The sequence below is a fragment of the Bos javanicus genome, chromosome 18 (genome assembly GCF_032452875.1).
Source record: "Bos javanicus breed banteng chromosome 18, ARS-OSU_banteng_1.0, whole genome shotgun sequence".
NCBI lineage: Eukaryota > Metazoa > Chordata > Mammalia > Artiodactyla > Bovidae > Bos > Bos javanicus.
Window position 1 is genome coordinate 35,462,039 of NC_083885.1, and position 13,905 is coordinate 35,475,943.

Sequence of the window (13,905 nt, forward strand, 5' to 3'; positions counted from 1 at the left end):
GGGAGAAAATATTTCTAAATCATAGCTTTATGAGGATCTAATATTCAAAAATATACAGAATTCCTACAACTTAACAACAAAAAGACAAAAAACTCAATTATAAACTAGCCAAAGGACTTGAGTAGACATTTCTCCAAAGAAGATATACAAGCGGCCAATAAATACATGAAAAGATGCTCAACATTACTAATCCATTAGAACTGCAAACCAAAATGATATACTAATTCACACATAGGATGGGGAAGGAAATAAAGAAGAATAAGAGAAAGGGAGAAAGGAAAAAGGAAGTAAGTTATTGGTAAAAACGTAAAGAAATTAGAAATTTCACACATTGCTGGTAGAGATATAAAACTGTATAGCCACTGTGGAAAACAATCTGGTAATTCCTCAAAAAGTTAAACAGAACAATCAAGCAAATTTTTTTTTCCCTGTCTGCACAAAGTGCAAAGCCCCAACTGCTCAGCCACCAGGGAATTCTTAAGTATACACTCAATCAAGCAATTCTTAAGTATACACTCAAAAGAATTGAAAAGACAAACTCAAACAGATACTTGTATGCCAGTGTTCATTATACCATTACTCACAATAGTCAAAGATGTAAAAAGCTCAAGTGTCCATCAACAGATGAATGGATAAAGAAAATGTGGTAAATATAAACAGCCATAAAAAAGTAAGATTCTGACACAGGTCACAACATAAGATAAACCCTGCAAACATTATGCTAAATGAAATAAACCAGACATAAAAGGACAATGCCGTATGATTCTACTTTTATGAAATATCTACAATAGGCAAATTCATAGAGACAGAAAGGAGATTAGAGGTTACCAGGGGCTGGGAGGAGCCGGGCGGGGGGGGGGCGGGGGCGGTGGTGGATGAGGAGTTATTGCTTAATGGGTACAGAGTTTCTGTCTGGGGTGATGAAAAAGTTCTGGAAAACAGTAGTGATAGTTGCACAAGTTGAACACAATTAATACCACTGAATTTTACACTTAAAAATGGTTAAAATGGCATGTTTAATGTTGTATTTATTTTAGCACACACATGGGAGTCACCAAAAACACCCATATGGCCCTGCAGGCCAGCATTAGCCTCATCTGGCTTTTCCGGATGAGACAAGTAGGGCTTGGCACAGAGCTCAGTGGAAAGCATCCGAGTATCCAGGCCTCGAGTCGGGGCCAGAAGAAAGAAGTCCCTCACCATAAGCACACAGCAGGTAACAAGAGTGAAGAATACAGACCTAGCTCTTTTTTTTACTTTTATCAAGCCCAGAGACACTTTTAACAAATGTTACATTAGATATATGAACCAATGACTATGGGATCTGAACTTTTTTTTTCCCAGCCACGCTGCACAGCTTGAGGGAATCTTAGTTCCCCAATCAGGGATCCAACCTGGCCTGGCAGTGAAAATGCTGAGTCCTAACCACTGGACCACCAGGGAATTCCCTGAACATTTTTAATTTAAGCTCCATCAATTAACTGTCTCCAGGCCCACAGAGCTCTGGTAGGATGTGACAAGGAGAGAAGGGACAAGCTCCTGAGCCTCAGGGCTGAGATGGCTCTTGCGGGCTGCAGGAAGGTAGTTTGGCCGCCGAGCCTCCCAAGTCAAAGGGTCCGTCACCACTGCCCCGTCCCCTGCCTCAGCCCCGCAAGGTGCTGCTGGAATCTCACCAGACAGTTTCATCCTGACATCTAACACCTCAGCCACAGATCGGAAGGCTGGCAATCTTGTTCATATCAGAATCTGCCCCAGATAAGAAATCAACACCTCCACATCAGAGGGGACCTCTGGGGTCATCACTGACTCAATGGACATGAGTCTGAGCAAACTCCAGGAGACGGTGAAGGACAGGGAAGCCTGGCGTGCTGCAGTCCACGGGGTCGCAGAGAGTCAGACACAACTTAGTGACTAAACAACAACTGGGATCATGGTTACAAAATGGTCCATGGGAGACATTTCAGGAAAAACCCCAACTGACACTTAGTTCTGAAATGAGGGCTAATATTTGATGCTGGGGATTTTAGTTTGTGGTCTGATGGGCCTGCTTAAAGCCACAGTCCATCAGGACACTTGCACCTCAGGTACAAGCTTCTTCTCCAGCAGTCATCCCTCTACCCTGGCCCTCTGCCAGGAAGCCACCCAGTGACCCACTAAGCCCAACTCTGTGTAGCCCACTGACTCCCCCAAGAGGAGGGGTATTACAGAGATGAATGGACCCAACCCAGCAACATAAGGAAGACCATATCTGAAGGCAAAGGAGTCATGAGACAGGACGTGCTTGCAGGGAGGAAGGCGGTTTTGAATGTGTCCGGAGACCCTCATGCATCCACCACCACCAGCACCATCAAAGCACCCAGAGAGCCCACGACACAGGAACAGACAGAATAGCCCCCATGGATGGCTCTAGGAAGGTTATTCATAACCCTGGACTCTGCCTCCTTCCTTAAAGAATCTCTTGGGAGACTCAAGGACCAAGCCTTGAATTTACAGAGCTTATCATATTCCAGCATATTACCAAATATGCTGCCCTTAACTATAATAGCACATTGGCATCCCACCTTAATGTGAGCAGGTTCTTCCCAGACCCCCACAACCCATAAGCTCCAGACACTAACCTCTCTGGCACTGTGTGTCAAAGCTGGAGCAGAGCTGAGTGTGGACACAGCAAATGCTCTTAGGTTCTCAGATAGTACCCTTAGCTCCCTAGTTATAGGTATTCATCCAGAAACTGGCCTTGAGTTTGCTTCTTTGTAAGTCAGCACCTTTTCATCATTCTCAGCACAGGGTTTTATTCAAGTAGCCTGCCATTACCTGGAAACTAAGTCCTAATGATTTTGATTTAGGTCATACCTGAATGGTCTAGTGTTTTTCCCTACTTTCTTCAATTTAAGTCTGAAGTTGGCAATAAGGAGTTCATGGTCTGAGCCACAGTCAGCTCCTGGTCTTGTTTTTGCTGACTGTATAGAGCTTCTCCCATCTTTGGCTGCAAAGAATATAATTAATCTGATTTCAGTGTTGACCATCTGGTGATGTCCATGTGTAGAGTCTTCTCGTGTTGTTGGGAGAGGGTGTTTGTTATGACCAGAGCATTTTCTTGGCAAAACTCTATTAGTCTTTGCCCTGCTTCATTCCGTATTCCAAGGCCACATTTGCCTGTTACTCCAGGTGTTTTTTGACTTCCTACTTTTGCATTCCAGTCCCCTATAATGAAAAGGACATCTTTTTTGGGTGTTAGTTCTAAAAGGTCTTGTAGGTCTTCATAGAACCATTCAACTTCAGCTTCTTCAGCATTACTGGTTGGGGCATAGACTTGGATTACTGTGATATTGAATGGTTTGCCTTGGAAACAAACAGAGATCATTCTGTCGTTTTTGAGACTGCATCCAAGTACTGCATTTCGGACTTTTTTGTTGACCATGATGGCCACTCCATTTCTTCTGAGGGATTCCTGCCCGCAGTAGTAGATATAATGGTCATCTGAGTTAAATTCACCCATTCCAGTCCATTTCAGTTCGCTGATTCCTAGAATGTCGACATTCACTCTTGCCATCTCTTGTTTGACCACTTCCAATTTGCCTTGATTCATGGACCTGACATTCCAGGTTCCTATGCAATATTGCTCTTTACAGCATCGGACCTTGCTTCTATCACCAGTCACATCCATAGCTGGGTATTCTTTTTGCTTTGGCTCCATCCCTTCATTCTTTCTGGAGTTATTTCTCCACTGATCTCCAGTAGCATATTGGGCACCTACTGACCTGGGGAGTTTCTCTTTCAGTATCCTATCATTTTGCCTTTTCATACTGTTCATGGGGTTCTCAAGGCAAGAATACCGAAGTGGTTTGCCATTCCCTTCTCCAGTGGACCACATTCTGTCAGATCTCTCCACCATGACCCACCCATTTTGGGTTGCCCCACAGGCATGGCTTAGTTTCACTGAGTTAGACAAGGCTGTGGTCCTAGTGTGATTAGATTGACTACTTTTCTGTGAGTATGGTTTCAGTGTGTCTGCCCTCTGATGCCCTCTTGCAACACCTACCGTCTTACTTGGGTTTCTCTTACCTTTGGCGTGGGGTATCTCTTCATGGCTGCGCCAGCAAAACACAGCCAATGCTCCTTACCTTGGACGAGGGGTATCTCCTCACCACCACCCTTCCTGACCTTCAACGTGGGACAGCTCCTCTAGGCCCTCTTGTGCCCACAGGACTGGAAAAGGTCAGTTTTCATTCCAATTCCAAAGAAAGGCAATGCCAAAGAATACTCAAACTATCGCACAATTGCACTCATCTCACATGCTAGTAAAGTAATGTTCAAAATTCTCCAAGCCAGGCTTCAGCAATATGTGAACCGTGAACTTCCTGATGTTCAAGCTGGTTTTAGAAAAGGCAAAGGAACCAGAGATCAAATTGCCAACATCTGCTGGATCATGGAAAAAGCAAGAGAGTTCCAGAAAAACATCTATTTCTGCTTTATTGACTATGCCAAAGCCTTTGACTGTGTGGATCACAATAAACTGTGGAAAATTCTTCAAGAGATGGGAATACCAGACCACCTGATCTGCCTCTTGAGAAATTTGTATGCAGGTCAGGAAGCAACAGTTAGAACTGGACATGGACCAACAGACTGGTTCCAAATAGGAAAAGGAGTACGTCAAGGCTGTATATTGTCACCCTGTTTATTTAACTTATATGCAGAGTACATCATGAGAAACGCTGGACTGGAAGAAACACAAGCTGGAATCAAGATTGCCGGGAGTTGCAGAAGGAAATGGCAACCCACTCCAGTACTCTTGCCTTGAAAATCCCATGGGTGGAGGAGCTTGGTGCAGGCTACTATCCATGGGGTCGCAAAGAGTTGGGCACGACTGAGCGACTTCACTTTCACTTTAAAACCATAAATGTAATTGGTTTTCCTACCTTTTCATGCCAATTTATTCCATTAAAAATAGAATGGAAAAAAAAAAAAAAAAGGATTGCCGGGAGAAATATCAATAACCTCAGATATGCAGAAGACACCACCCTTAAGGCAGAAAGTGAAGAGGAAATAAAAAGCCTCTTGATGAAAGTGAAAGTGGAGAGTGAAAAAGTTGGCTTAAAGCTCAACATTCAGAAAACGAAGATCATGGCATCCGGTCCCATCACTTCATGGGAAATAGATGGGGAAACAGTGTCAGACTTTATTTTTCTGGGCTCCAAAATCACTACAGATGGTGACTGCAGCCATGAAATTAAAAAACGCTTACTCCTTGGAAGGAAAGTTATGACCAACCTAGATAGCATATTCAAAAGCAGAGACATTACTTTGCCAACAAAGGTTCGTCTAGTCAAGGCTATGGTTCTTCCTGTGGTCATGTATGGATGTGAGAGTTGGACTGTGAAGAAGGCTAAGCACCGAAGAATTGATGCTTTTGAACTGTGGTGTTGGAGAAGACTCTTGAGAGTCCCTTGGACTGCAAGGAGATCCAACCAGTCCATTCTGAAGGAGATCAGCCCTGGGATTTCTTTGGAAGGAATGATGCTAAAGCTGAAACTCCAGTACTTTGGCCACCTCATGCGAAGAGTTGACTCACTGGAAAAGACTCTGATGCTGGGAGGGATTAGGGGCAAGAGGCGAAGGGGATGACAGAGGATGAGATGGCTGGATGGCATCACTGACTCGATGGACGTGAGTCTGAGTGAACTCCGGGAATTGGTGATAGACAGGGAGGCCTGGCGTGCTGCGATTCATGGGGTTGCAAAGAGTCAGACATGACTGAGCGACTGATCTGAATGATTTTGAAAGCACTGAATTCCATGTAATAAACCCCCTACCTGCTTACAGTACCTGAAATCATTTTCTGTTCTCTGCAATGTTCCCAAATGATACAACATACATAACAGCAATAACCTGCATTTTTTTAAATCTGCATCTCTCTGTCCCCTCTGCTATTTTTAAAATGTACACTGTGTCAGGTATTGCAAGAGTATTCTTTTACAGTTAAAAAAAATTATAGGTAAAATAAAAATACATTTTGGTTAAAAAAAGAAAAAAGGCAAGGCATATATAACTACCAATAAACTCCTGGCACAACAGTTGATACTAAAAGAGAACCCTGTATAAAATAGCCCATGCCAATTTCAGACACATGGCTTTGTAAACTGGGTTATAACCAATTCTACTCAGCAGACTGTCTCCTCTACTTCTTTCCTCTTGGTTCAGCTTGACCTCAGCAAAGTCCTCCAGAAGAGCTGAGCCCTCGGACCATCAGGGCACACTGCCTTTCTCCTCTCTCCACCTCTTCTCATCTGAAATTGTCTCTGCCCCAAGGACCAGTAGGTTTCTGTATCATATGAAACTCTGACAAAAAGACAGTAGCTGCCTGGTGTGCTGGGCAGTAAGAAAACTTCTGGGGCTCTGTCTGGACAAGAATGAGTGCTGCTATTGGTCCATAATGTTTTCCACGGAAGCTGAGCAGACAGTGCAGGTATTTGAGCCTTGACACTTGGGGTCCATAACCTAAAGTAAACTTCTCTGAATCCCAAGCCATCTCTAAGGTCCAAGAGGTAGGAGCGGCAGAGAGCATGTGAAGAACACAAAGACTTACCCCTCCCCTGCTTCCCTAAACAGTCCAGAGCATATTTTAACTAGCCCTTTCCTGACACGGGGCTGGGCCCTGTTCCAGCAGCAAGCCCCCCACCCCACTGCTTCTTTTCTAGCAAGAGTCACAACCTCACATTTCAATTACAACAAAACACCAAGGATCTTGGAGCTAGACAGATTTCTAGGGAGGCAGAGGAACATCCTTGCATTTAGACGTGGTGTTATCCACCCCTCTCCTAGTGGTCAGTCCCTTCTTTCTAACTGACCTCTGACTATAGAGACCCACTCTGGGGCCCCTGATTCCTTCTCAATGGTCCCAGAATAGGATGGCACATGGTGCCTGAAGTGCAGAGCTGCTGAGCCCATCCTCCTATTTGCTCCACTCCAAGGAGCTCCTGCTGCCCTTCTAATGGGAAATCCCCCTTGCATGGCGACCTATCCAGGAAACAGACCAAACATGCCTGAGAACAAAAAATAATGGGGGTGTGGCGGAGGGGCTGGGGGAAGGCGTGAAGTGAATTTTAGAAATTTCTCTACAGGCTGATCCTTGACGAGGAAGTCCCCAGTTTTGAAGAAAGAAGCCACACTCCCCACTCTCAGCTCACCGGTGGAGCCTGGGTGGTGACATACAATGGGCAGAGAGGTCTCAGGGAAGCCCACATGTGCTCAGGGCAGGAGTGGGTCTTACCAGAAAAGTGGACACCACGTGGACTCCAGTCTTCTTGCTCTAGGCCAGATCACACCTGAGTACACCCACCCAACTAGACCTGGACTTTAACACCCAACACAGGTCAGTGATACAAGGCTCCAAGCTGCTCCAGAGCCTCAACATGCTGGGTCTCCAGAAACAGTGCCACGCGTTACTAGGGAGAGATGCAGTCAGGGTCTGCCCAGGAGGCCATCAGCACTGGGGGGTAGTCAGCGCGAACAAGGAACCACCGTCAGCAGCCTCCTTGGGCAAAGACAGCACCAACTTCTCAAGGTTGGCAGGACAAGGCCTTCCCCAGGTCCACAGATGGGCACCAAGTTTCTCAACTGCACTGTACACAGCAGAGACTGGAGTGGGGAATCCCAGGGTTGAGGGGCCAGCCACAGGCTGCCTCTCACTGGAAGGCCTGTGCTCAAGTGGCTCACCAAACCAGAAACATGGCAGGTGAGGTCTTAATTGGGTGAGTGGATCTCTGAGTCTGGATGGAAAATTATGGACAGTGTTGCCTTTCAGATGGGACTTAACAAATCAGAGTACCAGAGAATACCAGCACACACAGAGGCCTTCTGCCTCTGAGAAGTCACTGTGGCTGCCAGTCTTCAACCTCCTGCCTCCGCATCCCACCAAACAGGAGAGAGGCCAGCCAAGAGAGAGAAAAGATAACTGCTGGAGGGAAGCCACAGCTGGAATCGAGGACCTAAAAGCACCAGCCTGCACCGGACTGGGATCTCAGCCAGCTGGGCCTGGTGGAACCAGACCAGTGGAGTCTCTTCTCCCCTATCCATGCTCAAAAGTGCAGGCAGATCCAAAATCCTCATACATTGCTGTCCTCAGGATAAGGCCAAGCTCCTTAGCCAAAGCACACTGGCCAGGTATTTCTGACCTGGTCCCTGCCTCTCTCACGCTCCGTGTTCCCCATCTTTTGATGCACTGCTCCCTCTGTCTAGGGTCTCGCTTCTCGCTTTGTTCACCTGGAATGCTCCAATCTGCCCTTTCAGATTCAGCATCCTCACTTCTTCTATGAAGTTTTCCCAAATTCTCAGGTACAGGAGGAAGTCCAACCTCTGGGCCACCCCTGGGGACGGCACACATCATGGATGGGCTTCTGCTACACCACCCTGTGAGGGCATGTGCACAGGCATACCTGCCTCCTCTCCAGATGGGCCTCAGGCCTGTGTTCCTGGGGCCCAGGCCTGGGACCGGGACAAAACGATGCATGCTTCGCTGTGATGTGGAGAATTAATGATGACCACACTGCTGACTGGCCAAAGAAAGTCAGCTACAAGTGCAAGGAAAGGCAGGCTGGCTGTGGCCAGAGGGCCAGAGGGCCTGAGCACCAGCTGCAGAGGAGAGGAGACCCCCCACCCCCCCCATTCCATCCGGTGCTCTAGCCCAGGCTTGCTGTTCTTGGGCAGAGCCACTCATCACATGTCAGGAGGCCGCCACCACTACTGCTGGGATGATGTTACAGTCTATTTTGAGGGTCACACTGGAGCATCTGTCAGCCTGGCCAGCCACACCCTCTATGTGTCATCACTAAGAGCCGGAGACACCCAAAGGTCCACAAACTCTGCCTGAGCACGTCACTCCCCAGGGACCCTCGGTTTCAGGGCCTCCTTGGCTTCCTAACAAAATCAACTGAGATGCCCTTATCTCCTGGCACCAGGGGCAGGGCTCTGATGTCTCCTCTTGGGGTTCCCAGCTCTGGTGACTCGGCAAAATGCAGCTAAAACCCGTCAGTGTGAGCCCAGCTCTTAGCTCAAACATAACCCCTTCCTTCTCCAGCCCTCCCTTATATGTGAAGAGCGCCCAGACGTCAAGCCAGTTACCAACCAGGCTCATTTTTAAGTCCAACAGGTCTCACTTGCTGAGAAACTCCTACTCATCCCTCAAAACCATGCCCAGGCTCTGCCTCCTCACGCAGACAACCCTTCAGTCCATTCTTTGGTAGGTAGGCCAAAGGCTTTCTGAGGACAAGGCTGGCCTGCGCAGACTTTCCTGTTGTTCTCCCTGTACCAAGCATGCACTTGGCACATAGCAGGTACGAATCAATATAACCCTTGAAATGAAATCTTTCTAACTGGACACGCTTGAAAGTCAAAGTCACCTCTGACTCTTTGTGACCCTGTGGACTGCAGCCCGCCAGGCCCCTCTCTCCATGGAACTCTCTAGGCAAGAATACTGGAGTAGATTGTCATTTCCTTCTCCAGGCCATCTTCCCAACCCCTGGAATCCCGACCCAGGGATCAGACCTGGGTCTCCCGCATTGCAGGCAGATTCTTTACTGTCTGAGCCATAAGGCAATCAGACACGCTTAGTGTATTCTTCTACAAAAGACATCTTCAGAACAAAGGCCTTTCTGGAAAACAGTGACACTGATGACTCGGTTCATCAACACCTTTTAAAAAGGAGGCCTGTCCCCAAATCTGCAGAAAAACAGGTCTACAGATTCAGCAGAATGTTAAGTCAACCAAGCCCAGTCCACCGCATGCCACACTTCTCTGGTCCCAATCAGCACTAAGCACCTTTTGGCTCTCTAAGAACACTAGGACCTCCTAAGATTCCGACTGGACATTCTCTCCACCCAGGGGAAGAATGCAACAGGGAAAGGTGACAGCGGCGTGGACGCACGTGTCTGGGATCAGGTGAAGGCACTGACAAGTTAGGCTACTCCACTGCACGCCCTAAGCCCTGTGGCCAGGGTAGGTCGCCAAACATCCCTTGGGCTCAGGGCTCACCCATGAAACAGGTACATCATCATTCACTCCAGCCACTTTCCAGAGATGCATGAAGATGGAACTAGATAATACAGGAAAGCTACACAACCGGTTAACACCTGGGTTGTGGACCAAATCCAGGTCAGAAACACACCTTCAACACTGACGGCAAACAGGAAACAAGCTGATGACTGTCTGCCCTGGAACAGCCCCTGGCCTCCTCAAAACCACAGCTGGCCCATCTGGCTATATCCTAGCCATGAGACGGCTTTCAGTAATTCCATAAAGAGGCCATAGGAGACATTCGTACACCTTTCCTCTGAAAGCGGTCAACTAAAGCAGGCCACCACAAGCATACGTGACTCGCGACCTTTCTATAACTGAGGTTTCCAGGTCAACCTCACAGCTATATTTACCACATGTAAAACTGCTGGGAAAGCTGGGAGAAGATGTTCAACTTTCTGAGGATTTGCAGGCAACACCAACAGTATGACAATCTAGCAAGACACGGGGTCTTTTACAGCAAGATCCACTTATAACTGAAAGGTTAAAAGCCAGGTGAAGGAAATCGGGTCTCTGCATTTAAACACTCCCCTTCTGAAAAACTATTCTCTCCTTTTACTAGCTCAGCTGTTATCCAAAATGATCCATTTTCCTGCCTACAAGGTTAGGACGTGCCAATCCACTTCTTTGGCAGTGTAAGACTGAAACACCAACGTTTCAGTCTACACTGCAACTATTTTTGCCGTGTTTGTTTCATCTTAAGAGGCCATTCTTATTCATGTGAGTTCAAGCACATTAAATGTATGTGCTTTTATCAGACAGTGGAAAGGGAAAATAGAAGGTTCAAAGTGAAAATCGTTCAGTCATGTCCAACTCTTTGCAACCCCATGGACTATATAATCCATGGAATTCTTCAGGCCAGAATACTGGAGTGGGTAGCCTTTCCCTTCTCCAGGGGATCTTTCCAACCCAGGGATTGAACCCAGGTCTTCTGCATTGCAGGCAGCTTCTCTAACAGCTGAGCCACAAGGGAAGCCCAAGAATACTGGAGTGGGGAGTCTATCCTTTCTGCAGTGGACCTTCCCGACCCAGGAATTGAACCAGGGTCTCTAAAGGGCACCGATAGGGACTTCCCGGGTGGTCCAGTGACGAAGATTCCACGCTCCCAATGCAGGTGGACCTGCATTCAATCCCGGGTTGGGGGGCTAAGGTCCCACATGCCACGTAAGACCTGGCACAGCCAAATAAAGAAATATATTTTAAAATAAATAAATAAAGAGCTCCGATAATATAAACTTCCTATCTGTAAATTCACTACATGGAGATAAAAGTAAAAGATGTAATAGCTCGCCACGGTCAGAATTTCACAGAATTCTGGGATTAAAGGTAGCTCAGATGCTGGCCTAGCTCCCCAGAGGACAGACAAGCAGATGGAAGCCCTGTTACTACCCACAACCACAGAGCCCTCCCAGACAGGGATGTTACAACTTCACCGAGGAAGCAGACAAAGCTCCAACTCCAGCAGTCCTGCCCCTAGCAAAGCCCCCTGGCCGTGCATTTTGCATGTACCACAAGGGGGACTGTCCCTTGAGAAAGGAAGTACTCTGAATGCTCAAAAACACACATTCAGGGTAGAAACAAAGATCACTGGTGGGGTTGGCAAACCACCCAAACCAGACCTAAGGTTTGATGAGGAAAATCTTTCCAAGCCAGCTAAAATCATTTTATTTCGTAACTTAAACACCTGCTTTGTGATAATCACCAGAAAAAAAAAAAAGAGGCAAACTAGGAGAAGAAAAGGAAGAGAAATGAAAAATTTCCCCTCTGATTTCCTATATCTGCTTAGATCACCCTAAACTAGGGAGCCTCCCCAGTGCTGACTTTAATGAGGACCTTCCTAAAGCTGGTCCAACTGGTGTTCAAGTCACTGGACTGAAAAACAAGTTTATGAGTAGCAAAGTCACCTGATTCTGACCATGTCCATGCTGTTTACCCTAAGATGACAGGCCAGTGGTTGCCACAGCTTTGATGAATGCTGCAAAGACTCTACTATCTCTTTGAAGCCCCCAGGGGCCTCTACATGACTAAATGCCATAAAAAGGAACCTTGAATACAGCAACAGCGTGAAAGGAGGGAAGTGACAAACATCACACAACGTGGAGGAACTTCATTCTGGACGCTCAACTGTTAATGTAAACTTGTTACTCGTTTCCCTGACTTGTGAGGGAAACAGTCATTACATCATCACCAAAGAGAAGCCCCTCTTCTACAAAATGTACCTACTTGCCATCAAAAGCTACTGCTTAGACCAGTTCATGACCACAGCCGGGTAACAGGCACCCACTACTCAACCCTTCGCAGCTCAGACCCATGCAGCTCAGCAGCTCATACAGGCACAAGCGTCAACCAGGAGACCTCAAACTCTGACCCAGGGAACAGATCAGTGTTGGGGGCAAGGTGGTCAGGAGGGGCTTACCCATCTCTTCCTTTGCTGACAATCTTCACCTCAAAGTAATAAATGCCACAGGCAGCAGGTATGGGATGGGTGGCACGCACTGACGCCGCATCTTTGTGATTTTTGCCATGACCTAATAGAAGAGGACAAGGAAGAAATTTCAGCAGAGGGAGATACAAATGGAAGCCTCATTCCTCTCTGCTCCACGGCAACTTTACCCCTTCACGGCCAGAGGAAGCCCTTGCAGAGTCCAAGAAATAATCAGACAACAACTAAGCAAATACATAAACCTCCCACCTTTGGTTCACCTCCTGCTAAGCACAGCAGCCCTGCCTGGGACTCTGTCCACCACAGAAACCACAGGAGGGTACCTGCAATGTGGGTGCCTACATGAGAGATTTCCTAGTGCTGCTGGCAGACTCCTCAAGACACAGGCAGCCCACTTGGAAGAATAGGGGAGGGAGAGGCAGCCCTGGAAGATGCCCCCACGATTTGGGGCAGAACCTCAGGCCCTGTCTGGGATGGAACCTGCCTATCTGGCAGGTGGGCAAGCTCATGGACCTCTGGTTGATGGAGGGGATGTGACCACCCTTTTCTTCAGACACTTTTGAAACTAAGCAGTGGTAAAGGGCTCAGCTAGAGTCCCTGGAGCTACCTCAGGACAAGCAGGAAGGCCCTGGGAAGAAGGTCCACGCCAATCACCCAACAGGTGGTGTGGACATCTGTTGCGGTTCTCCTGACACCGGGTGTCTCAGGGCAGAACAGACAAGGCAGTCAATTACTGGCCTGGTCAGCTCCACCACCCTAGACACCCTACAGGAGCTAAGGCCCAACCCAGAGCACCCAAGCTGGGGAAGGGACATGATGCAGCACCGGCTGGGCAGCACAGCTACCCTGTGGACAGTCTGGCCTTTTCCTCCCCTCGGCCAGAAGACCGATACCTTTATAGTGGACGCGGAGGTTGCCCTGGGAGAGGCCGATGTAGTTGTACTTGTCCTTGGGGCTCCAGGAGCGCGGCAGCGGCGTCTCGTGCTGGTTGACCGCAGGATACAGGCGCTGCAAGCGCCGGCTCAGTTCCTGCTCCCCTGGGGACGGCAGCCCGCACCCAGTGGCCCCGCCGGAGGAGTCTCCAACCTGAGGGCTCCCAGCTCCCGGGTCCGCCGTCGCCGCCGCCATCTTGGAGGGAGCTGCTATTGTGTCACTGGGGGCGGGGAAGAGCAAGACAAGATCCGCCCCGCTCAGCCAATGACCAGAGAGCCAACCCGGGCCGCAGGGAAACCGAGTCCCAGTCCTGCAACTCGCTTTGGACCCCGCCACGCCTCGACACATTTCGGACTCCACTTCCCATAATGCAGAGTTCTCCAGGGGCGGACTAGCTCAGGCTGGTGAGGATCTCTGGGAGATGTAGTACAAACATGCTCGGCCATAAGCCTGCTCAG

The 13,905-nt window shown here is 48.1% G+C and overlaps 1 protein-coding gene across 1 annotated transcript in view; it reads right to left on the reverse strand.

Moving 5' to 3' along the window:
- Positions 1–13,904, reverse strand: part of RANBP10 (RAN binding protein 10) — a 60,887-nt gene extending 46,983 nt beyond the window's left edge. The window contains exons 1-2 of the mRNA XM_061387605.1: positions 13,408–13,904; positions 12,488–12,599 (exon numbers count right to left, since the gene is read on the reverse strand). Of these exons, the coding sequence (XP_061243589.1) occupies positions 12,488–12,599; positions 13,408–13,795 (500 nt within the window). The 5' untranslated portion in view covers positions 13,796–13,904. The remainder of the gene's footprint in view (positions 1–12,487; positions 12,600–13,407) is intronic.
- Between the last annotated feature and the right edge of the window lies 1 nt (position 13,905).